Source organism: Xenopus tropicalis, chromosome 2 (assembly GCF_000004195.4).
Source record: "Xenopus tropicalis strain Nigerian chromosome 2, UCB_Xtro_10.0, whole genome shotgun sequence".
Classification (NCBI taxonomy): domain Eukaryota; kingdom Metazoa; phylum Chordata; class Amphibia; order Anura; family Pipidae; genus Xenopus; species Xenopus tropicalis.
Window position 1 is genome coordinate 174,492,772 of NC_030678.2, and position 24,215 is coordinate 174,516,986.

At 46.4% G+C, this 24,215-nt stretch overlaps 1 protein-coding gene and 1 pseudogene across 5 annotated transcripts; one reads left to right on the forward strand and one right to left on the reverse strand.

The window, feature by feature from the left end:
- Positions 1–24,215, reverse strand: part of LOC116406442 — a 954,163-nt pseudogene that overhangs the window by 23,374 nt on the left and 906,574 nt on the right.
- znf300 (zinc finger protein 300) lies at positions 53–14,657 on the forward strand. Of its 5 annotated transcripts, none has more exons than XM_031895949.1 (11): positions 55–241; positions 2,282–2,447; positions 3,579–3,732; positions 5,882–5,965; positions 6,262–6,359; positions 6,677–6,740; positions 7,050–7,154; positions 8,713–8,810; positions 9,452–9,518; positions 10,457–10,534; positions 13,823–14,657. In XM_031895949.1, the coding sequence occupies exons 1-11, from the start codon at positions 225–227 to the stop codon at positions 14,359–14,361; spliced, it is 1,470 nt and encodes a 489-aa protein (XP_031751809.1). In that variant the 5' UTR covers positions 55–224; the 3' UTR covers positions 14,362–14,657.

The window sequence follows — 24,215 nt, forward strand, 5'->3', positions numbered from 1 at the left end:
ACACAGGAAGCGCACACCGATGATGTCACACCCTGCAGTCACATGACACTGCCTAGTCCCGCCCCCTTCCCCAGTGAAGCTCTGTAAGGTCCCTCCTGCCGGGGCGAATTCTCTCGGTCACAGCCTGACGTCAGGGCGCTACCGGCTCGATACAGCCAATCCCCGCCCAGCCGACGTTTCACCGTGACATCCCGCCGGGGGCAACGCGAACCTGCTGAAGGGAAATGTCGCTGCAGTGGAAGTACGCGGCCATTTTGTTGGTTGACAATAGTATGCAGGGGCTTTGCACTATAACGGGGAATGGATCAATGAACAGACGGGGTTCATCTGTATTGGGGGGGTCGGCAGGATCTGGTTGTTATGTTTGTGGGGATGTGCAACTCCCTCACTGCTGTCATAAACACTGAGCTGTGCCCCCCAATATGGGGAGAATCTTATTGCCTGTTGGGCCTTTGTGTGATATATATATATATATAGGGGAATACTGTGTCATTACTGGGGGGGGGGGGGGGGGGGGTGTTATTCCCAGTGCAAGGGGCTCCATAGGAATAACTGGTGCCTTAGTGCCTATGGCCATATAGTCTATTGCTCTATATCTTACTATACTGCTAAGGGGGTGGTTTAGGCTTTAGTTAACTTTTATATGTTATAGAATGGCCTATTCCTAGCAACTTTTCCATTGGTCTTCATTATTTATTTTGTATAGTTTCTGAATTATTTACCTTCTGCCTCTTTGCAGCTTTCAGATAGGGGTCACTGACCCCGGCAGCCAAACCCTATTGCTCTGTGAGGCTCCAGTTTTATTGTTATTATTCATTTTTATAACTTATTTTTCTATCCAGATCCTCTGTTCATATTTCAGTCTCTCATTCAAACCACTCCCTGATTGCTAAGGTAACTCGGACCCTAGCAACCAGATAGCTGCTGAAATTCCAGACTGGGGAGCTGCTGAACTGAAAGTGAAATAACTAAAAAAACTACACATAATAAAAAATGAAGACCAATTGCAAATTCACTCTCTACACAAAGGTGAACAGCCCCTTTACATGCCACACAGGAGCCTTAGATTTTGTATGTTGCAAATAAACTCACATCCCAATGGGCACAGAATGGGCACACAGGGCTTTTGTACTTAGTGGCCCTGTACATACTGTGCTGTTGGTGAAGGGGTTAACAGAAGGCCAGAAATGTGGCTGCTGGCATGGAAGGGGTTAAACAACATGCTGCTCACTTGGTGATTCCAAGGGAGAGGAATGGAACAACCACCTAACTGGCAGCAATTATTCTTCTATTCTTATTTAGTTTTTTTAACTATTCGCCTTCTTCTTCAAACACTTTCCAGCTTCCAAATGGGGGTCACTGACCCCGGCAGCCAAACCCTATTGCTCTGTGAGGCTCCAGTTTTATTGTTATTGTTACTTTTTATTCCTTATCTTTCTATTCAGCCCCTCCCCTATTCATATACCAGTCTCTCATTCAAACCACTCCCTGGTTGCTAAAGTAATTCGGACCCTAGCAACCAGATAGCGGTTACAACTCCAAACTGCAGAGCTACTGAACAATTATTAAGATAATTAAAAAAAAACTCCAAATAACAAAAAATGAAGACCAACTGCAAACTGTCTCAGAATATCAATATACATCATACTAAGAGTTAACGCAAAGGTGAACATCCCCTTTAAACATTTTTTAAGATGTTTTTTTCTCTACCCCCGCGCCACTTCTGATGATGCCACTTCCTGTTTGCAGTAACAGCACTTCCTGTTTAATGGTGGTCAGCGGGTCACCAATCAGGTTGCGGATAAGGCAGCTGTGGGTCGGGTAGCCAGTCAGAGCAAGGAAAAAAAAATATGAGTTGTGGGTCCAGGCTGCGGTGTGCAGGTTGTGTGTCTGGCCGTGGGTGGGTATAATAGATTGTAAGCTCTTTTGCTTATAGACTGTAAGCTCTTAGGGCCTGCTTTACCTCTTGTATTGGTTGCTGTATATGTTACTCTGTATGTACAGTGTATAAACCCACTTATTGTACAGCGCTGCGGGGTATGTTGGCGCTTTATAAATAAATGTTAATAATATTAATAATAATAATGGTTGTGTCCTGTAAGAACAAGTTGATGTCACTTTAATTACTAATTAACCATTTACCAATTAAAAAGCGTTGCTGTGGGACGAGGCCCTATATACATGTAACCCCTGGCTGAGATACTCGGCTTTGATTTTCTGTTCGGTATCATTAGAATGAAACTAAACACAATGGTTGGGGGGGTCTGTTATTGTCCCCCAGCAGCAGCAGCAGCAGCAGCTCTCTCAAGGTCCGACACCTCAGCAAGGACCAGAACCAGTTCTCGGAACAACTCCATAAGTCTCTGATAATGAACAAAGACAGGAATCAAGTGACGGAGAAGATTCTGAATCTCACCCTGGAGATTATCTTCCTGCTGACTGGGGAGGTGAGTGACGGCACCGGGGGGTAGCAGAGAGTGGGTAGCAGAGAGGGGGGTAGCAGAGAGGTGGGTAGCAGAGAGGTGGGTAGCAGAGAGGGGGGTAGCAGAGAGGGGGGTAGCAGAGAGGTGGGTAGCAGAGAGGTGGGTAGCAGAGAGGGGGGTAGCAGAGAGGTGGGTAGCTGAGAGGGGGGTAGCAGAGACGGGGGTAGCAGAGAGGGGGGTAGCAGAGAGGTGGGTAGCAGAGAGGGGGGTAGCAGAGAGGGGGGTAGCAGAGAGGGGGGTAGCAGAGAGGGGAGGCCTCATTTCCATTGGGCACAGAAGACTTGTGTCGTTACATGAGGAGCTATGGAAGTAAAGTGCTTTGTACCCTGCCGGGTCCCTCTCTGCCATTCTGTGCTGTGTCCCTGCCTGCATACATCAGAGTAATGTGTGTTCCACCCTGCAGAGGGCGCCATTGTGCAACATTACTTTTCATGCTTAGCTTTGTTATGTTGGTGCCACAGTATTGGGACCAGATCACTAGAAAATTCAATGGTTTGCGATCAGTTCAGCCCTGCAGGCTGGATTTTCTACACGTGTCCTTGAATTTTTAATGCAAAACTTTTCCCCCAAACAATGTAGGTCTCTATACAAATGAATTGCATAAACAGCTCATATGTAAAACCCTGCTCCATCTAAATAAACCATTTTCATATAAATATACTTTAGCAGTATGTGCCATTGGGTAATCCTAAATAGGAAACTGCCATTTTAAGTACTAAGGGCCGCCCCCTGGGATCATAGGAGTCACAGTGCACACAAACAAGCCAAGGCACACATACATGCTAGGCCCCATCAGCCAATGAATGGGCAGAGTTCTGCCTTTTGCTCCCACACTACTTCCTGTTACAGTTAGAGCTGCATCACTTCCTGTCAGCTGATCTCTGAGGGAGCACACAGCCCATCACTAAATGGCGGCTCAAGGGAAAGGATGTAAAAGGGCAATATTTACTGATATATATATTCCAGTTTGGGGAGATTCTTTAATAGGCCACTTAACATAATTAAAACTGTCTGTTGGTTACGTATTCATTCTGGGGGTTTAGTTTCCCTTTAATCGCCCCACATAGTTACGCCGGCTTGTCTCCCTTTATACAGGATTATATGGTTGTGAAGAAGCAGGAGCCCGGGGACACAGTCGGCAGCCCCTATGAGTCGCCCCAAGAGCGGCACAAGAGCCCCCACGTACACCCCACACTGGATATTACAGGCGACAGAGACAGGGGGCAGAAGGAAAGTGAGGGGCTTCTGGGTAAGTTGAAATTGACCCTTGTGGCCTGGGCCAATGACTTGTTACTCAAGATCTCCAACCAGTGGATTTCCTGCTGTTTCTGCGCCGTGCAACTGGAGCCTCACTGCTGCAGCCTGGGGAGGATTATGGGAAATGTAGTTTGCAAAAATGCAGGAGAGCCTCAAAGGGGTGGTTCATCTCTAAGTTAACTATAGTATGTTATAGAATAGCCAATTATAAGCAAGTGTTCAATTGGTCTCCGTTATTTATTGGTTATAGTTTTTTTATTTATTTGCCTTCTTCTCCCAACTATTTCCACCTTTCAAATGGGGGTCACTGACCCCGGCAGCCAAACCCTATTGCTCTGTGAGGCTCCAGTTTTATTGTTACTTTGTGTAACTTTTATTTCTATTCCGTCCCTCTCCTATTCATATACAGTAGGGCAAGATGGAGACAGTAGGGCAAGATGGAGACAGTAGGGCAAGATGGAGACAGTAGGGCAAGATGGAGACAGTAGGGCAAGATGGAGACAGTAGGGCAAGATGGAGACAGTAGGACAAGATGGAGACAGTAGGACAAGATGGAGACAGAAGGGCAAGATGGAGACAGAAGGGCAAGATGGGGACAGTAGGGCAAGATGGAGACAGAAGGGCAAGATGGGGACAGTAGGGCAAGATGGAGATAGAAGGGCAAGATGGAGATAGAAGGGCAAGATGGAGATAGTAGGGCAAGATGGGGACAGTAGGACAAGATGGAGACAGTAGGGCAAGATGGGGACAGTAGGGCAAGATGGGGACAGTAGGGCAAGATGGGACAGTAGGGCAAGATGGAGACAGTAGGGCAAGATGGAGACAGTAGGGCAAGATGGAGACAGTAGGGCAAGATGGAGACAGTAGGGCAAGATGGAGACAGTAGGGCAAGATGGAGACAGTAGGGCAAGATGGAGACAGTAGGACAAGATGGAGACAGAAGGGCAAGATGGAGACAGAAGGGCAAGATGGGGACAGTAGGGCAAGATGGAGACAGAAGGGCAAGATGGGGACAGTAGGGCAAGATGGAGATAGAAGGGCAAGATGGAGATAGAAGGGCAAGATGGAGATAGTAGGGCAAGATGGGGACAGTAGGACAAGATGGAGACAGTAGGGCAAGATGGGGACAGTAGGGCAAGATGGGGACAGTAGGGCAAGATGGGACAGTAGGGCAAGATGGAGACAGTAGGGCAAGATGGAGACAGTAGGGCAAGATGGAGACAGTAGGACAAGATGGAGACAGTAGGGCAAGATGGAGACAGCAGGGCAAGATGGAGACAGCAGGGCAAGATGGGGACAGCAGGGCAAGATGGAGACAGCAGGGCAAGATGGAGACAGCAGGGCAAGATGGAGACAGCAGGGCAAGATGGAGACAGCAGGGCAAGATGGAGACAGGAGGGCAAGATGGAGACAGGAGGGCAAGATGGAGACAGGAGGGCAAGATGGAGACAGGAGGGCAAGATGGAGACAGGAGGGAAAGATGGAGACAGGAGGACAAGATGGAGACAGGAGGACAAGATGGAGACAGGAGGGCAAGATGGAGACAGTAGGGGACTACTTTTTGTAACATTCTTTTCTATTCAGCCCCTCCCCTATTCATATATCAGTCTCTCATCCAAACCACTCCCTGGTTGCTAAGGTAACTTGGACCCTAGCAACCAAATAGCTGCTGAAGCTCCAAACTGGAGAACTGAACAAAAAATAAAATAACTAAAAAACTACTAATAATATAAAATAAAGACCAATTGCAAATTGTCTCAGAATATCACTCTCTACATCATACTAAAAGTTAACTCAAAGGTGACCAACCCCTTGATATAAATACACCTCCTCTGATGAAGCGCCACATGGTGCGAAACGCGTTAGGAGATTAGGATGCACCTGGTCATTGTTTGGTATAGTATGTTTTTCATATAATTTATGTTTTTGTTAATTTGAGCCAATAAATGTTGTTGTTCTTATTCCACTGAAAATCTTTGCTATTTATTCTTATACTGATTCAGGACTTATTCAGTGGGATATAACTAGTAGATTCCCTTTCTGAAACCTATTTACTATTTATTATAAATACAGTTACAGCTCAGATGGAGATGGAGATTATTACTGTTATTGTATCTGTTTGTCCCTATGTATTGCATTAGGCTCCGCCTCTCCTGCTATCGAAATACGGACCAGGCACGATCCGGGGCTTTTAAAGGAGGCAAAAGCGAAAGAAATACAAATAGGTGAGTGATATATATTAGCCACTATCTGGTTGCTAGGGCCCAATTAAACCTAGCAACCAGGCATTAGTTAGCAAGAGAGACTGGTAAATGGATAGGGGAGAAAGATAAGGAATAAAAAGTAACAATAACAATAAAACTGGAGCCTCCCAGAGCAATAGGGTTTGGCCGCGGGGGTCAAAATCTATGAAAAAATGAAGACCAATTGAAAAGTTGCTTAGAATTAACCTAAAGGTAAACTACCCCTTTAACCCCCTGTGCGCAGCAAACTCTTCCAATATTGTTGTGTTTATATGCAGGTACCATAAAGAAGAGACAAACAGCGCCGAAAGCTCTAAGGCCCAATTACTCACCGGATCGGATAGAGAAGAATATCCAGAACACACAGGATTATCAGGTGGGAAGCGCTCCCTCAGTGGGTCAATATCTTGCCTGAGCGCTGGGTATTCCTGCTAGGGGGGAGTTGGGGTACTTTGGGAAGGTATATGCCCCTGGAACTCATGGGACTAAGTCAGTTTCCTTTCTGGCATTGCACAGCAGTGCAGTCTTGCTTTATGGCAGGGGAGTTAGATGTATGGGCAGGAAATCCCGAGAGAGAGGGAAAAAAACCAAACCAGCGCACTTATATATTATATATAATTATATGAAATCTCTGCAACATTAAAGCCTTTATATCGCCGCTGTCGTTATATTGCCCCCTCTGTTGTGTTACAGACTGACCCCAAACAGGCGGCCTTTCTGTGTAAGGAGGAAGAGATTCCTGTATCCATCGGCCAAGGTGAGGAGGAAAATGGTTTTTGGCACCTTTTAAAGGGGAACTCCACCCAAAAGCTGTTTTTTGTGTAGTGAAAGAAAATGTCATTCTAAGCAGCTTTCAAATATATATAAATTGCAAATATTCAGCAGTTTTACTTCTCCCGTTCCCTTGTTCTATAGCAGTCAGCTGTATGGTAGGTCCGTTTATACGCCGCCTCCTGTTTCATTGTTCCAGACCGTGCAGTAGCAGCTACATTTGCACATAACCTCCAAGCCACTAAACATGTTATTATTGTACATATATTGTGGGTTCTTCCAATATTCCCAACAGACTGCATCATTGTACGGTCAGTGAAAACGAGGAATGAGCCGGAACTGAGTGTCCGAGAGCGTCAGAACCGCAAGGAGAAGAGAATTCTCCCAGCTCCCCATGCAGGTCAGTCACACACTCGCCCGCCCGAGGGGCAGATCAGCCAGTCTGGGCCCTAACTGAGCAAAGCTGTAAATGTAACTAAAGCTCAGGGTGTGTAGGGTGGGGTGTGTAGGGCAGGGTATATAAGGCCAGGGTGTGTAGGGTGGGGTATATAGGGAAGGGTATATAGGGCGGGGTGTGTAGGGCAGGGTATATAGGGCGGGGTGTGTAGGGCAGGGTATATAGGGCGGGGTGTGTAGGGCAGGGTATATAAGGCGGGGTGTGTAGGGCAGGGTATATAAGGCGGGGTGTGTAGGGTGGGGTATATAGGGTGGGGTGTGTAGGGGAAGGTATATAAGGAAGGGTATGTAGGAGACTGTATATAGGGGAGGGTGTATAAGGAAGGGTATATAGCGGACCGTATGTAGGAGAGGGTATGTAGGGAAGGTTATTTAGGAGATTGTGTGGTGGGAAGGGTATGTAGGGGACTGTATGTAGGTGGCGGTGTGTAGGGGAGGGTATATAGGGAAGGGTATGAATGAGAGGGTATGAAGGAGAGGGTATATAGGGGACTGTATGTAGGGGAGGGTATATAGGGGACTGTATGTAGGGGAGGGTATATAGGGGACTGTATGTAGGGGAGGGTATATAGGGGACTGTATGTAGGGGAGAGTATATAGGGGACTGTATGTAGGGGAGGGTATATAGGGGACTGTATGTAGGGGAGGGTATATAGGGAAGGGTATGAAGGAGAGGGTATATAGGGAACTGTATGTAGGGGAGAGTATATAGGGGACTGTATGTAGGGGAGGGTATATAGGGGACTGTATGTAGGGGAGGGTATATAGGGGACTGTATGTAGGGGAGAGTATATAGGGGACTGTATGTAGGGGAGAGTATATAGGGGACTGTATGTAGGGGAGGGTATATAGGGGACTGTATGTAGGGGAGGGTATATAGGGAAGGGTATGAAGGAGAGGGTATATAGGGAACTGTATGTAGGGGAGAGTATATAGGGGACTGTATGTAGGGGAGGGTATATAAGGGGACTGTATGTAGGGGAGGGTATATAAGGGGACTGTATGTAGGGGAGGGTATATAGGGGACTGTATGTAGGGGAGGGTATATAGGGAAGGGTATGTAGGGGAGGGTATATAGGGGACTGTATGTAGGGGAGGGTATATAGGGAAGGGTATGAAGGAGAGGGTATATAGGGGACTGTATGTAGGGGAGGGTATATAGGGGACTGTATGTAGGTGGCGGTGTGTAGGGGAGGGTATATAGGGAAGGGTATGTAGGGGAGGGTATATAGGGGACTGTATGTAGGGGAGGGTATATAGGGAAGGGTATGAAGGAGAGGGTATATAGGGGACTGTATGTAGGGGAGGGTATATAGGGGACTGTATGTAGGGGAGGGTATATAGGGGACTGTATGTAGGGGAGGGTATATAGGGGACTGTATGTAGGGGAGGGTATATAGGGGACTGTATGTAGGGGAGGGTATATAGGGGAAAGTAGGCTAAAAGAAGTGGCTTTTGTGTGAGTAGTTGAAAGTCTCATCAGTAAAGGTGGTTCCTTGCAGACGCAGCCAGTGACAGGAAGGAATCAGCCAGAAGCCACATGAACCCCTACTCCCATCTGGGCACAGAGGAAGTCCCCAACATCCCGCAGGATTATCAGGTAGGAACAGGCTGGCGGCTCAGGGCTTGTGGGTTCCTATTGCTTTAGCCCTTACTCACTGGCGGTTTTACCTGTATTTGCCATAAGGTGGGTTTTGTAGGTCTCAGTACAGAACAACATAGGCAGTCACTGATTTATATCTCCCCTATGAGTCTGCACCCATGGGAGAAGGAAAGGTACCAACTCAGTAGCTTTATCAGGTCTGTGTAAATACAGCCATAAGCACTCACAGAAACGCTGCACTGAGTCCTCTATCAAAAGAAACACAGGATTTCTTGTCTCCTTTTGTGTCACATGTTCTTCTGTATCAGACTTCCTCTCTCAGAAATATCCTTCAGGGCACGGGCACGAGTCTGCTCAGTTTGCTCCTCTCCCCCTCCCATCTCTATGTAATCTGAGCTACCAGCAGCCAGAGCTGCAGCAGGAAGCTACTGAGACCAAGCTAAAATGGCAGCTGCTATCTTAAAGAAACAGAGGGAGCTTTACATTTCCTTCTCCTTTAAATAGGGATTCACCAAATCCAGGATTCAGTTGACAGGATTTGGATTGAGCCAATGAAACCATTATTAGCCCGGCACATTACAGCCTGTGATTGGTGATTTGTGGGACCCCATGAGTCTGACTTTTTCCTTTATTTACAGATTGAACCAGATGTGATCCAACCCCAGCAGTGTAAAGAGGAGGAGCTTTCTTCTGAATTCACTACAGGTGATAGATGGTTGTTAAGACATACGGTAATAAAGCTTTTTCCCGTACAAATTGCAGGTGCAGGGGTTTGTTTATGTGGGGACAAATAATTGAAACACCAGTGACTTCAACAAAATATAATTTTGCTATTGGTCTTCATTTTTTATTATTTGTAGTTTTTTAGTTATTTTATTTTCTGTTCAGCAGCTCTCCAGTTCGGAGATTCAACAGCTATTTGGTTGCTAGGGTCCAAGTTACCTTAGCAACCAAGGAGTGGTTTGGATGAGAGGCTGGTATATGAACAGGAGAGGGGCTGAATAGAAAGATAAGTAATAAAAAGTAACAATAACAATAAAACTGGAGCCTCACAGAGCAATAGGGTTTGGCTGCCGGGGTCAGTGACCCCCATTTGAAAGCTGCAGTTGGAAGAAGGCAAATAATTCAAAATCTATAAGAAATAAATAATGAAGACCAATCGAAAAGTTGCTTACAATTATTCATTCTATAACGTACTAAAAGGTAGCGTAAAGTTGACCCCCACCCCACTGGTATTGGTTAGAGCCCATAGAGTTGGCCACTCCCACTCAGGCAGTTCTATGTATCACCCTCCCTTTCTGTAGATATTTCCCACTTATAATAAATCAACTCTGTGAATCTAAATGATCTTTTTAAATGTTTCTATCTTGTCCCCTCTCTTCTAAGCCGCACCTATTAATGGAAGATGTTACCACTGGGGTGGGGGCAGGGGCGGGGTTTAGAGATTTGTGCCACGCCCATAGTGTTCCGCTCTGAAACCTGCACTGGGTCCCACTGTTTTCTACGTCAGACATTTTTATTTATTCTTATTAATATCTTTCCAATCCTGAACCTACAAGGCGAGACCCCCCCCCCCCCCCCCGTGGCCCTATAACCTCTGACCTATAACCTCCTGTATTTCTGTTCTTTTGTGTTTTGAACAGTGATTTTAGATTTTGGTGAATCCGACGTGAGTGATGATGAGCAGCCGGAGGAGGGGATCCATGCGGGCACCTGTGTGGGTAAGTCCTGTCACTCACTGCCAGTTTGTCCCTTGTTAGACCCAACCGGCACGTAACCTATAAAAACTATCAGAAATAAATAATGAAGAGCAATTGAAAAGTTGCTTAGAATGTGATAGGGACCTTAGATTGTAAGCTCACTGGGGCAGGGACTGATGGGAATGTGATAGGGACCTTAGATTGTAAGCTCACTGGGGCAGGGACTGATGGGAATGGGATAGGGACCTTAGATTGTAAGCTCACTGGGGCAGGGACTGATGGGAATGTGATAGGGACCTTAGATTGTAAGCTCACTGGGGCAGGGACTGATGGGAATGTGATAGGGACCTTAGATTGTAAGCTCCACTGGGGCAGGAACTGATGGGAATGTGATAGGGACCTTAGATTGTAAGCTCACTGGGGCAGGGACTGATGGGAATGGGATAGGGACCTTAGATTGTAAGCTCACTGGGGCAGGGGCTGATGGGAATGTGATAGGGACCTTAGATTGTAAGCTCACTGGGGCAGGTACTAATGGGAATTAGATAGGTACCTTAGATTGTAAGCTCACTGGGGCAGGGGCTGATGGGAATGTGATAGGGACCTTAGATTGTAAGCTCACTGGGGCAGGGGCTGATGGGAATGGGATAGGGACCTTAGATTGTAAGCTCACTTGGGCAGGGACTGATGGGATAGGGACCTTAAATTGTAAGCTCCACTGGGGCAGGGACTGATGGGAATGTGATAGGGACCTTAGACTGTAAGCTCACTGGGGCAGGGGCTGATGGGAATGGGATAGGGACCTTAGATTGTAAGCTCACTGGGGCAGGGACTGATGGGAATGGGATAGGGACCTTAGACTGTAAGCTCACTGGGGCAGGGACTGATGGGAATGGGATAGGGACCTTAGATTGTAAGCTCACTGGGGCAGGGGCTGATGGGAATGGGATAGGGACCTTAGATTGTAAGCTCACTGGGGCAGGGACTGATGGGAATGGGATAGGAACCTTAGATTGTAAGCTCACTGGGGCAGGGACTGATGGGGATGGGATAGGGACCTTAGATTGTAAGCTCACTGGGGCAGGGACTGATGGGAATGGGATAGGGACCTTAGATTGTAAGCTCACTGGGGCAGGGACTGATGGGAATGGGATAGGGACCTTAGATTGTAAGCTCACTGGGGCAGGGACTGATGGGAATGGGATAGGGACCTTAGATTGTAAGCTCACTTGGGCAGGGACTGATGGGATAGGGACCTTAAATTGTAAGCTCCACTGGGGCAGGGACTGATGGGAATGTGATAGGGACCTTAGACTGTAAGCTCACTGGGGCAGGGGCTGATGGGAATGGGATAGGGACCTTAGATTGTAAGCTCACTGGGGCAGGGACTGATGGGAATGGGATAGGGACCTTAGACTGTAAGCTCACTGGGGCAGGGACTGATGGGAATGGGATAGGGACCTTAGATTGTAAGCTCACTGGGGCAGGGACTGATGGGGATGGGATAGGGACCTTAGATTGTAAGCTCACTGGGGCAGGGACTGATGGGAATGGGATAGGAACCTTAGATTGTAAGCTCACTGGGGCAGGGACTGATGGGGATGGGATAGGGACCTTAGATTGTAAGCTCACTGGGGCAGGGACTGATGGGAATGGGATAGGGACCTTAGATTGTAAGCTCACTGGGGCAGGGACTGATGGGAATGGGATAGGGACCTTAGATTGTAAGCTCACTGGGGCAGGGGCTGATGGGAATGGGATAGGAACCTTAGATTGTAAGCTCACTGGGGCAGGGACTGATGGGAATGTGATAGGGACCTTAGATTGTAAGCTCACTGGGGCAGGGACTGATGGGAATGGGATAGGGACCTTAGATTGTAAGCTCACTGGGGCAGGGGCTGATGGGAATGTGATAGGGATCTTAGATTGTAAGCTCACTGGGGCAGGGACTGATGGGAATGTGATAGGGACCTTAGACTGTAAGCTCACTGGGGCAGGGACTGATGGGAATGTGATAGGGGCCTTAGATTGTAAGCTCACTGGGGCAGGGACTGATGGGAATGGGATAGGAACCTTAGATTGTAAGCTCACTGGGGCAGGGACTGATGGGAATGGGATAGGGACCTTGGATTGTAAGCTCACTGGGGCAGGGGCTGATGGGAATGGGATAGGGACCTTAGATTGTAAGCTCACTGGGGCAGGGGCTGATGGGAATGTGATAGGGACCTTAGATTATAAGCTCACTGGGGCAGGGACTGATGGGAATGGGATAGGGACCTTAGATTGTAAGCTCACTGGGGCAGGGGCTGATGGGAATGTGATAGGGACCTTAGATTGTAAGCTCACTGGGGCAGGGGCTGATGGGAATGTAATAGGGACCTTAGATTGTAAGCTCACTGGGGCAGGGGCTGATGGGAATGTGATAGGGACCTTAGATTGTAAGCTCACTGGGGCAGGGGCTGATGGGAATGTGATAGGGACCTTAGATTGTAAGCTCACTGGGGCAGGGGCTGATGGGAATGTGATAGGGACCTTAGATTGTAAGCTCACTGGGGCAGGGACTGATGGGAATGGGATAGGGACCTTAGATTGTAAGCTCACTGGGGCAGGGGCTGATGGGAATGTGATAGGGACCTTAGATTGTAAGCTCACTGGGGCAGGGACTGATGGGAATGTGATAGGGACCTTAGATTGTAAGCTCCACTGGGGCAGGGACTGATGGGAATGGGATAGGGGCCTTAGATTGTAAGCTCACTGGGGCAGGGGCTGATGGGAATGTGATAGGGACCTTAGATTGTAAGCTCACTGGGGCAGGGACTGATGGGAATGTGATAGGGACCTTAGATTGTAAGCTCCACTGGGGCAGGGACTGATAGGAATGTGATAGGGACCTTAGATTGTAAGCTCACTGGGGCAGGGGCTGATGGGAATGGGATAGGGACCTTAGATTGTAAGCTCACTGGGGCAGGGGCTGATGGGAATGGGATAGGGACCTTAGATTGTAAGCTCACTGGGGCAGGGACTGATGGGAATGGGATAGGGACCTTAGATTGTAAGCTCACTGGGGCAGGGACTGATGGGAATGGGATAGGGACCTTAGATTGTAAGCTCACTGGGGCAGGGACTGATGGGAATGGGATAGGGACCTTAGATTGTAAGCTCACTGGGGCAGGGACTGATGGGAATGGGATAGGGACCTTAGATTGTAAGCTCACTGGGGCAGGGACTGATGGGAATGCTGTATAGTGCAGAGTATATGTTGGCGCTGTATAATATAACAGTAATTAACCCCTTGTTTCCCCCCAGTAGGCGGAGCTATGACGCCAGAGGGCCAGGCTAACGCGCACCTCCTGTCGCTGTCGGACGAATACCCCGAGAGCTTCTTGTACCAACCCGACGCCGACGCGCAGCACAAACTCGCGGGGAGGGAGCCGTTCTCCTGCTTCGAATGCGGCAAGTGTTTCCCGTACAAGTCGGGGCTCATCACCCACCAGCGGGTTCACACCGGGCAGAAGCCCTTCTCCTGCGCCGACTGCGGCAAATGCTTCAAGGACAAGTCGGTTCTGTTCAAGCACCAGAAGATCCACACAGGGGAGAAGCCCTACGCCTGCTCCTACTGCGGCAAATGCTTCCTGTACAAATCCACGCTGGTCACGCACCAACGCACCCACACCGGCGAGAAACCCTTCGAGTGCACCGTGTGCGGCAAATGCTTCGGGGACAAGTCGGTTCTGCTCCGGCACAAAAAGATCCACACGGGGGTCAAGCAGTTCTCCTGCTCCGAATGCGGCAAGCGATTCACCCGCAACACCAGTCTGGTCACGCACAGGAAGATCCACAGGAGATGAGCCAATAGAATCGCGACTCCGCCCCCCCCCCGTCCGTGGGCTCCGCCCCCCCCCCGACCCAAACTGCCCGGCACATTACAGACTGACAGGTTCTGACTGTGGGAATCGCTGCAAATATTCATGTGTTGCTATGGTGATGGTAAGAGCGGCAGCGCCGGGGTTTCCGTGGAATCGATATCCAGCTATGCATTATGGGGAATGGGGGGATTCAACGCAAAAAAAAACTTGTTTTATTGATAAAATAATGATCTTAATCTGTTTTTAAATGTGGTTTTATAAACACGGAAACACGTTCAGCCTCACGCGAGTTTTTAGGGTGAACCGGACGCCTAACGTGTTCTGCGTATACACGCCCCAGGGCTCAGCCAATAGAGTAGTACTGTGTATGGGGAGAACGTTTCATTTGCTTCTTTCATCTTGCCCTACTGTCTCCATCTTGCCCTACTGTCTCCATCTTGTCCTACTGTCTCCATCTTGTCCTACTGACTGCATCTTGCCCTACTGTCTCCATCTTGTCCTACTGTCCCCGTCTTGCCCTACTGTCCCCGTCTTGTCCTACTGTCTCCATCTTGCCCTACTGTCTCCATCTTGCCCTACTGTCTCCATCTTGCCCTACTGTCTCCATCTTGCCCTACTGTCTCCATCTTGCCCTACTGTCCCCATCTTGCCCTACTGTCCCCGTCTTGCCCTACTGTCTCCATCTTGCCCTACTGTCTCCATCTTGCCCTACTGTCTCCATCTTGCCCTACTGTCCCCGTCTTGCCCTACTGTCTCCATCTTGCCCTACTGTCTCCGTCTTGCCCTACTGTCTCCGTCTTGCCCTACTGTCTCCGTCTTGTCCTACTGTCTCCGTCTTGCCCTACTGTCTCCATCTTGCCCTACTGTCTCCATCTTGTCCTACTGACTGCATCTTGTCCTACAGTCTCCATCTTGTCCTACTGACTGCATCTTGCCCTACTGTCCCCGTCTTGCCCTACTGTCTCCATCTTGTCCTACTGTCTCCATCTTGTCCTACTGTCTCCATCTTGCCCTACTGTCTCCATCTTGCCCTACTGTCTCCATCTTGCCCTACTGTCTCCATCTTGCCCTACTGTCTCCATCTTGCCCTACTGTCTCCATCTTGTCCTACTGTCTCCATCTTGCCCTACTGTCTCCATCTTGCCCTACTGTCTCCATCTTACCCTACTGTCTCCATCTTGTCCTGTTGTCTCCATCTTGCCCTACTGTCTCCATCTTGCCCTACTGTCTCCATCTTGCCCTACTGTCTCCATCTTGTCCTGTTGTCTCCATCTTGCCCTACTGTCTCCATCTTGCCCTACTGTCTCCATCTTGCCCTACTGTCTCCGTCTTGCCCTACTGTCTCCATCTTGTCCTGTTGTCTCCATCTTGCCCTACTGTCTCCATCTTGCCCTACTGTCTCCATCTTGCCCTACTGTCTCCATCTTGCCCTGTGGGTCTCTATTACATCAGTAGCTCATGTGGTGCTGCTACAGCAATGACCAAATCACATGACTGCTAATGGCGGCGGTATAGTTGCCAGTGAGGGCCTATGGGTAATTATGAGTGATCTCTCCTACTGTCACATGACCCAACATGCAATCGAGAGGCAGCGAATATACATTTGTGTGTGTAAATCGGAATATTTATATCCCCCTCTGGCAGAGATTCCCTTTCTGCGTAGGCTCCTCCCATAATGCCGGCTCCAGGGCTGGCTGCTAGGGAAAGGGTTAAACATTGCTCTCTATTGAGTAGTTGGTAGTAATAAATAGATAAATAGAAGCCCCTGGGTTGCCCCGGGTGTTGCCCCAATAGTCGGTAATGGAGTCTCCGTAGGGCTCAGTAGTTGTGTTTCCCCCGGTTTTTCTTTGCTTTCTTATCTCTTCTGCTGAAATCTATTGGGGCCTCTCCAGCTGGCAGCGCTGTAGGAGCACTTAATGGGCCCTTCCCGTACCATTAGCTTCACCTTTGAAGTTTAACTGTTAGTATGTTACAGAATGGCCTATTTATCAACTTTTCAATTGGTCTCCATTATTTTTTTTATAGTTTTTGAGCTATTTGCCTTCTGCAGCTTTCAAATGGGGGTCACTGACCCCGGCAGCCAAACCCTATTGCTCTGTGAGGCTCCAGTTTTATTGCTATTGGTACTTTTTATACATTTTTTTTTTCTATTCAGTCCTTCTCCTATTCATATACCAGCCTCTCATCCAAACCACTCCCTGGTTTCTAAGGTAATGTACACCCTAGCAACCAGATAGCTGCTGAAACTCCAAACTGCAGAGCTGCTGATGAAAAACGAAATAACTAACAAACCACAAATAATAAAAAATGAGTTATGAGTTATAGGAAGCCCATCCCCCACAGAGTTCATTTTAAGCAAGTCCGTTTCCCACAAGGCAGTGCTCTTTCCACCATATTTCTAATGGGCGTAAATAGCGCCCTCTGTGGGTTCCCAGGAATCAGCACTACCCGGGGTTGCCCAGTATCAGTAGGAGCGTGCCATTCGTTAGAAGGGGGGGGGTGTATTCATTGGTGCCCGGGGCAAGTCCGGCCACATCTGCACTTGTAAATTAACCCTTCGTTTGTTTAATGAGCTCTTTTTTTTCCTTCTGTGTCGGCGGCAGAACAATCCTATTGGGTTTAATGTTTAAATGCTTTTTTTTTTAATGAGACTTAAGGTACGGAGATCCAAATTACGGGAAACCCCTTATCTGGAAAACCCCATAGTAAGTCCCATACCTGTGTATGTGTGTGTATATATATATATATGTTTGGGACATAGGTTTTGCCTGTTCAATAAGGGGGTTCAGCGCTGTTTAATAAGTGGGTTTATACACTGGACATACAGCAACCCATAAGCAATACATATATATACACACATATATATATATATATACACACACACACACACACACACACATATATATATATATATATATATATATATATATATATATATATATATATAATGTGTGTTTGTATATATATATATATATATGTGTGTATATATATATACCTATATATACACACACACACATATATATATATATATATATATATATATATATATATATATATATATATATATATATATATATATATATATATACACATAGTTAAATTGCCAGCATCCTTTTTTTGGATACAGGTATGGGATCCATTATCCAGAAACCCGTCACCAAGGGCTTTTATACAGGTCAGGGAACTCCGAGGTGACTTCTAATATCCTTATATTTGACAACAGGGGGTACTTTATTTATTATAATACACAAGTTGTAGTGAGTCGTAAGTTTATAAGGATATAATGTACAGTTTGTTCCCATAGGGAAATGAGTGAACTGTATATTATATATATAATTTCAGCCTATTTATATAAATAAAAAGACGCCCCTTCCAACATCTCACCCAAGTGGCTTCTACGGGGGGAACCGAAGGGGAAATAAAGAAATAATATCCATTAATTATAATTGTAGAGGTGGTTCCCAGGGCGGGGGTACAGGGGTCTGTTATATGCAATGTACATAGGAGCCAATTACAGATTCCTGTGTTCCTAATGTGCAGAATTATTCCCTGTATTTCAGTGACTGTTACAGGTATTTGTCCCCCCCCCCATTGCTATTTATTATACAGACTGCTGTGTTTGGTCACGTGACAAGGTCCCGCCCAGGGCCGAGACAGTTTAAATGCTGATTTTAATGACTTTTTAACTAGTGATTTTGTCTTTTTGTTCCATAGAAGTCAATGGCAGGTTGTACGGCTGCATTCAGGCGCTTCTTCTTGGGCAGGATTTTGGAAAAAATTTATTTTGAAAGATGTTGTCTGAGATGTGGAACAGGGGCTCAGTCTATGGGGAAAAAAATATATATATTTATATATACAGGTATGGGATCCCTTATACTTATTCCAAATTACGGAAAGTTTTCTCTGTAATAATAAAACAGTACCTGTACTTGATCCCAACTAAGATATAATTACCCCTTATTGGGGCAGAACAGCCCTATTGGGTTTATTTCATGGTTAAATGATTCCCTTTTCTCTGTAATAATAAAACAGTACCTGTACTTGATCCCAACTAAGATATAATTACCCCTTATTGGGGGCAGAACAGCCCTATTGGGTTTATTTAATGGTTAAATGATTCCCTTTTCTCTGTAATAATAAAACAGTACTTGTACTTGATCCCAACTAAGATATAATTACCCCTTATTGGGGGCAGAACAGCCCTATTGGGTTTATTTAATGGTTAAATGATTCCCTTTTCTCTGTAATAATAAAACAGTACCTGTACTTGATCCCAACTAAGATATAATTACCCCTTATTGGGGCAGAACAGCCCTATTGGGTTTATTTAATGGTTAAATGATTCCCTTTTCTCTGTAATAATAAAACAGTACCTGTACTTGATCCCAACTAAGATATAATTACCCCTTATTGGGGGCAGAACAGCCCTATTGGGTTTATTTAGCAGACTTAAGTTATGGAGATCCAAAGATCCCTTATCCAGAATACCCCGGGTCCCGAGCATTCTGGATAACAGGTCCCATACCTGTATATATAGGTTTCAGTGCCCCCCTGGGAGTTGTAGTCCAATGGCAGCTGGGGGCGGAGCTTGGACATCCCCACTGTGCATATACTGAGATAGATACAATTGTACCCAATATAATAAACCCACTAATGCCCTTTCTGCCCCCTCCGGCCCTGGGTCAGTATAAAGAACCTGTTAGACTGTGCTGTATTAATGTCCTGTAGAAGCAGAACCAGAACCATATGAAAGGCCGAAGGGAAATAGCAGTTGATTGTGTTGCGTAGCTTAGACTTGGTGTTTGATTTGGCCCCCCCACTTCCAGCCGCACCCCCGACCCCCACATACGCACCCCATTTTATGGTTATGACTCAGGACTACCCCACCTGAAAAGCTAATAGGGGGGCAGATCTGTCACTGTGTTTGCCAGGAAGTGGCTCCCCCTACAGGTACCCCCCCCCCCCGTCTCTGTTACACCCCCATGTAAATAATCATGTCTTTTACTTTCTGTATGTAAAAATATTCATTTGCAATTTATTAAAAAAAATAAATAAAAATAAAATGAAATTGTTGAATTGATGTCTCTTTTTAATGCCCCGTCAGTCGCTCCTCACCAACCACAATATATATATATAATTATTATTAATACTTGTTCCTCGGGGGTGTGTCCTGGCATATTGGACAATGCCTATACTGTTTCCTTAATATTCCAGCTATGGCCTGCAGAGGGAGCTCTTAACTATACTCTCAAGGAATCTCTGTAATTTGTCCTCTATTGGGTTTATGTAATAAATGGCACTAAGTTTGCCCAACCCATAGCAACCAATCAGCAGGTGGAATTTACTGGTCACTTGTTTGAAAGCAAACATCTTATTGGTTGCTATGGGTTACTGCTACCAGGCAAACGTAGCCCCTTTTATTACATATGGGGGGAATGGCATATTTCACCCCATTGCACATGTAATATATGGGCTGGTTGTGATATAAATGATATTTACACATAAGGACTTAAGTAATATAAAATGATTCTCTGAAGTTTTTGCCATTTTTATTTTTACCAAAAACCATTAAACCACTATTTTTACCAATTCAATTACATTTTAAATGTTCATTAAATGACATTATTACATATGCTCTTAAATAAGATTGGGGAAATATTTCCTGCCTGCCAGTTGAACATCTCCCCTGACAATGTAGGCCCTGTCCATAATGCACCATGTCTGTACCCAGCTATACCTTTAACCACCTCATACACTGCCCGGCTTTCTGCAAAGAACCAGCACACTGGGGCATTTCCAAGCCAGTAGATTCCCTGCTAAGATACTTCCGTCCCTGCACACTGCTCCTGGTACAGTTCTAAACTCAGATTACACAGCAGAGAGGGGAGGGGGAGAGATGAGCTGGGAGGGGGAGAGAGATGACATGGGAGGGGGAGAAGGGAGGGGGAGAGAGATGAGATGGGAGGAGAAGGGAGGGGGAGAGATGAGATGGGAGGAGGAGAAGGGAGGGGGAGAAAGATGAGAAGGGAGGGGGAGAGATGAGATGGGAGGGGGAGAAAGATGAGATGGGAGGAGGAGAAGGGAGGGGGAGAAAGATGAGATGGGAGGGGGAGAAAGATGAGATGGGAGGAGGAGAAGGGAGGGGGAGAAAGATGAGAAGGGAGGGGGTGAGATGAGATGGGAGGAGGAGAAGGGAGGGGGAGAGATGAGATGGGAGGAGGAGAAAGGAGGGGGAGAGAGATGAGATGGGAGGAGGAGAAGGGAGGGGGAGAGAGATGAGATGGGAGGGGGAGAGATGAGACGGGAGGGGGAGAGAGATGAGATGGGAGGAGGAGAAGGGAGGGGGAGAGAGATGAGATGGGAGGGAGAGAGAGGATCAAACTGAGCAGACTTGTGCCCATGCCCAGAAGGGTATTTCTGAGAGCAGGAAGTCTGACACAGAAGAACATGTGTACACAAAAGAAGAAAATAAATCCTGTGTTTCTTTTGATAGAGGACTCAGTGCAGCATTTCTGTGAGTACTTATGGCTGTGTTTACATAGACCTTTCTGATAAAGCTACTGAGTTTGTACCTTTCCTTCCCCTATTAATTCAGCATTCTTTACCCATCACCCTGCAATGAGTCAAATTAAAAGCAACCAGGCTTGGGCGCTTTTCCTACACAGCCTCCTCCTAAGGTAGTTGGCCGACAGCTCCCGTTCCGCATAAATTTCGAATGCGTTTTTTGAAGACTTCATCTCTAATCCCATAAATGAAAGGACTGAGGAACCTAGGCAAACACATGAAGAGCAGAAAGCTGACTATGGACGTGAGAAAACTATAATCGGAAGAAGATGTCAACGTGAAAGAGGAAACCAGAGACACCATGTATAGGAGGAGTTGGACGCCGTGCAACAAGATGGTTTTTGCTGCTTTGAAGGCAGAGGATTTGCCCAAACCGACTTTCCAAGCAACCAACATGACCCTGACGTATGTGTAGATGATTATAAGTCCAACCAGGGCTAGACTTGCGATATAAACAACGGTCACTATGGTGAATTGCAGTTTGTTGAACGTGAGAGCTTCTCGGTTGCATATGACATAGAGAGTGAAGAAGTTAGTCTTGAGGGATAAGTTCATGACGATAAGGTCGGCCACATTAGGGATCAGTCCTACCACCCAGATCAAGGCAATGGCCACATTGGTTTTTTGGACAGTGCACAATTCCACGTGTCTTAAGGGGAAGCAGATGGCTACGTAGCGTTCCAGTGCCATGGCGGCGAGGTTGTATGGGGTAACCCTAAAAGTCGATGTTGCAAGGGTGAGTATGAAATAGCAAAAGGGCGCTGGCATGTAGATGAGGTAGAGGAAAGCCATGAGTAGAAAGAGACTCACAAAGAGATGGAGGGAGTCGTTGAAGAGCATGTGGACAAAGAACACGTAGCGGGCGATCTCTCGAACATGGGGTGTGCTGAAGAACACCTTCAGGATCACCGACACGAAGTACAAGAAGGAGCAGAAGCAAAGAAGGGTCCCCAGGAAAAGGGTCATCTTCACGATCTCGAGTGTTTTGGGAGACCAAGACGCCAGGGTCGTATTGCCGTAGAGCGACGTGGTGTTCAACATGGCACAGGGATTGGAGCTGCTTCTCTTTCACAGTCAATGACTAGGAAGGAGAGAAAGGAGACAATATGAATGTACTAAGCCTATATTTATGTTCAAGTCACATTAAATGGTGGATTTATATCTTCATCTAGACCAGTGGTTCTCAACGTTCCTAATGCCGTGACCCTTTAATACAGTTCCTCATGTTGTGGTGACCCCCAACCATAAAATTATTCCTAAAACCATTGGAAATATGTGTTTTCCGATGGTCTTAGGCAACCCCTGTGAAAGTGTTGTTCGACCCCCAAAGGGGTCCCGACCCACAGGTTGAGAACTGCTGATCTAGAACGTCAAAGCAATGAATCTCCATCCGACTGAAGGATCAAAGCAATAAAGTCAACTGAAGGCGAATAACATGAATCCTAATACTTCCGTGCATAGTAAAGACTGTTCTTGACATGTAAAAGGCAGCAACATAGGAGGCATTGGTACATGCACAGATATGTATCCAGATTTTCAAATACAGTCTGGAACATTGGTAGTTTGCTAGATATAGGTGAATGCAGATCAAGTAGATATAACTAGACAGACATTAATGGATACATATTGATATGTAGAGGTAGATAGACTGACACGCAGACAGGTAATATGGAAATAATCCCATGAAGGGGCAAATAGTACAAACTCGCCAGTTGAAACATTGGGTTCGGGAGCCTTACCCCAAACCTACCACTAGAGGGAGCGCACTAATTGTATCGTTAATCACTTAATCATAGAGAGATACAGATATGTAGATGTACTATAGATCAACAGAGATGTTTGGGGGATCTTTCCGTTGGAGAACCTATAATTATAGATGAATATATAGCAGTTGATCTCAGGTTTGGGAGGCTAAGGAACCCTAAATCTTCATTATTCTCCACCTACAGTGCTGGAACGTGGCACAGAGGGCTTGCCAGAGAACCTGTTATTAAAGACCCACCAGTCAAAGCTTTGAAGCATTTTCTTGCTGACAAAACCACTGGTTTCTAGTAGGTCGGCAATGTTCTGACCCACCCCTTTATAAACCGGGCCCCTTGGCTGAATACAGAGGAGGAGGAGCCCTATACCACCAACAAAGGGGCTATTGGAGCCCAAATCTATACAGCAACCTGTGAGAGAGGCTCAGTTTAACAAAAGGGGAGGTTTTCAAAAGACTAACCTTATCCCGGCTGTATAAACCCCGGGCTCGGCACATAAACATCAGCTCATCCAATGATATAGTGGGGCTGGGTGTAAATACTTCAGAACCTCCACTTCCAACTGAATATTCCAATAAACAAAGCTATTGTGAGCCCAGCCACAGCCAGACAATGGGGACCTTCGTTTGCCCAAAGTGGTGGCCAATTTCTAAATCAGAGGAGACAGACAGAGGCTACTATAGACGGGCTCACAGGGGACAGGCAGAACATCTCTATAACAGGGCCATTTACAGCCGGATCATATGGTTTCCTTAGGGAATCTCTTAGCTCTTCCCGACAGCTCTAAATAATTACCCGGCTCCCTGGATTTACTTGCTTATCTGTGGCAATAAATTTGGTAATTATATCTTAGTTTGGAACAAGTACAGGTACTGTTTTATTATTACAGAGAAAAGGGAATCATTTAACCATGAAATAAACCCAATAGGGCTGTTCTGCCCCCAATAAGGGGTAATTATATCTTAGTTGGGATCAAGTACAGGTACTGTTTTATTATTACAGAGAAAAGGGAATCATTTAACCATGAAATAAACCCAATAGGGCTGTTCTGCCCCAATAAGGGGTAATTATATCTTAGTTGGGATCAAGTACAGGTACTGTTTTATTATTACAGAGAAAAGGGAATCATTTAACCATTAAATAAACCCAATAGGGCTGTTCTGCCCCAATAAGGGGTAATTATATCTTAGTTGGGATCAAGTACAGGTACTGTTTTATTATTACAGAGAAAAGGGAATCATTTAACCATTAAATAAACCCAATAGGGCTGTTCTGCCCCCAATAAGGGGTAATTATATCTTAGTTGGGATCAAGTACAGGTACTGTTTTATTATTACAGAGAAAAGGGAATCATTTAACCATGAAATAAACCCAATAGGGCTGTTCTGCCCCCAATAAGGGGTAATTATATCTTAGTTGGGATCAAGTACAGGAACTGTTTTATTATTACAGAGAAAAGGGAATCATTTAACCATTAAATAAACCCAATAGGGCTGTTCTGCCCCAATAAGG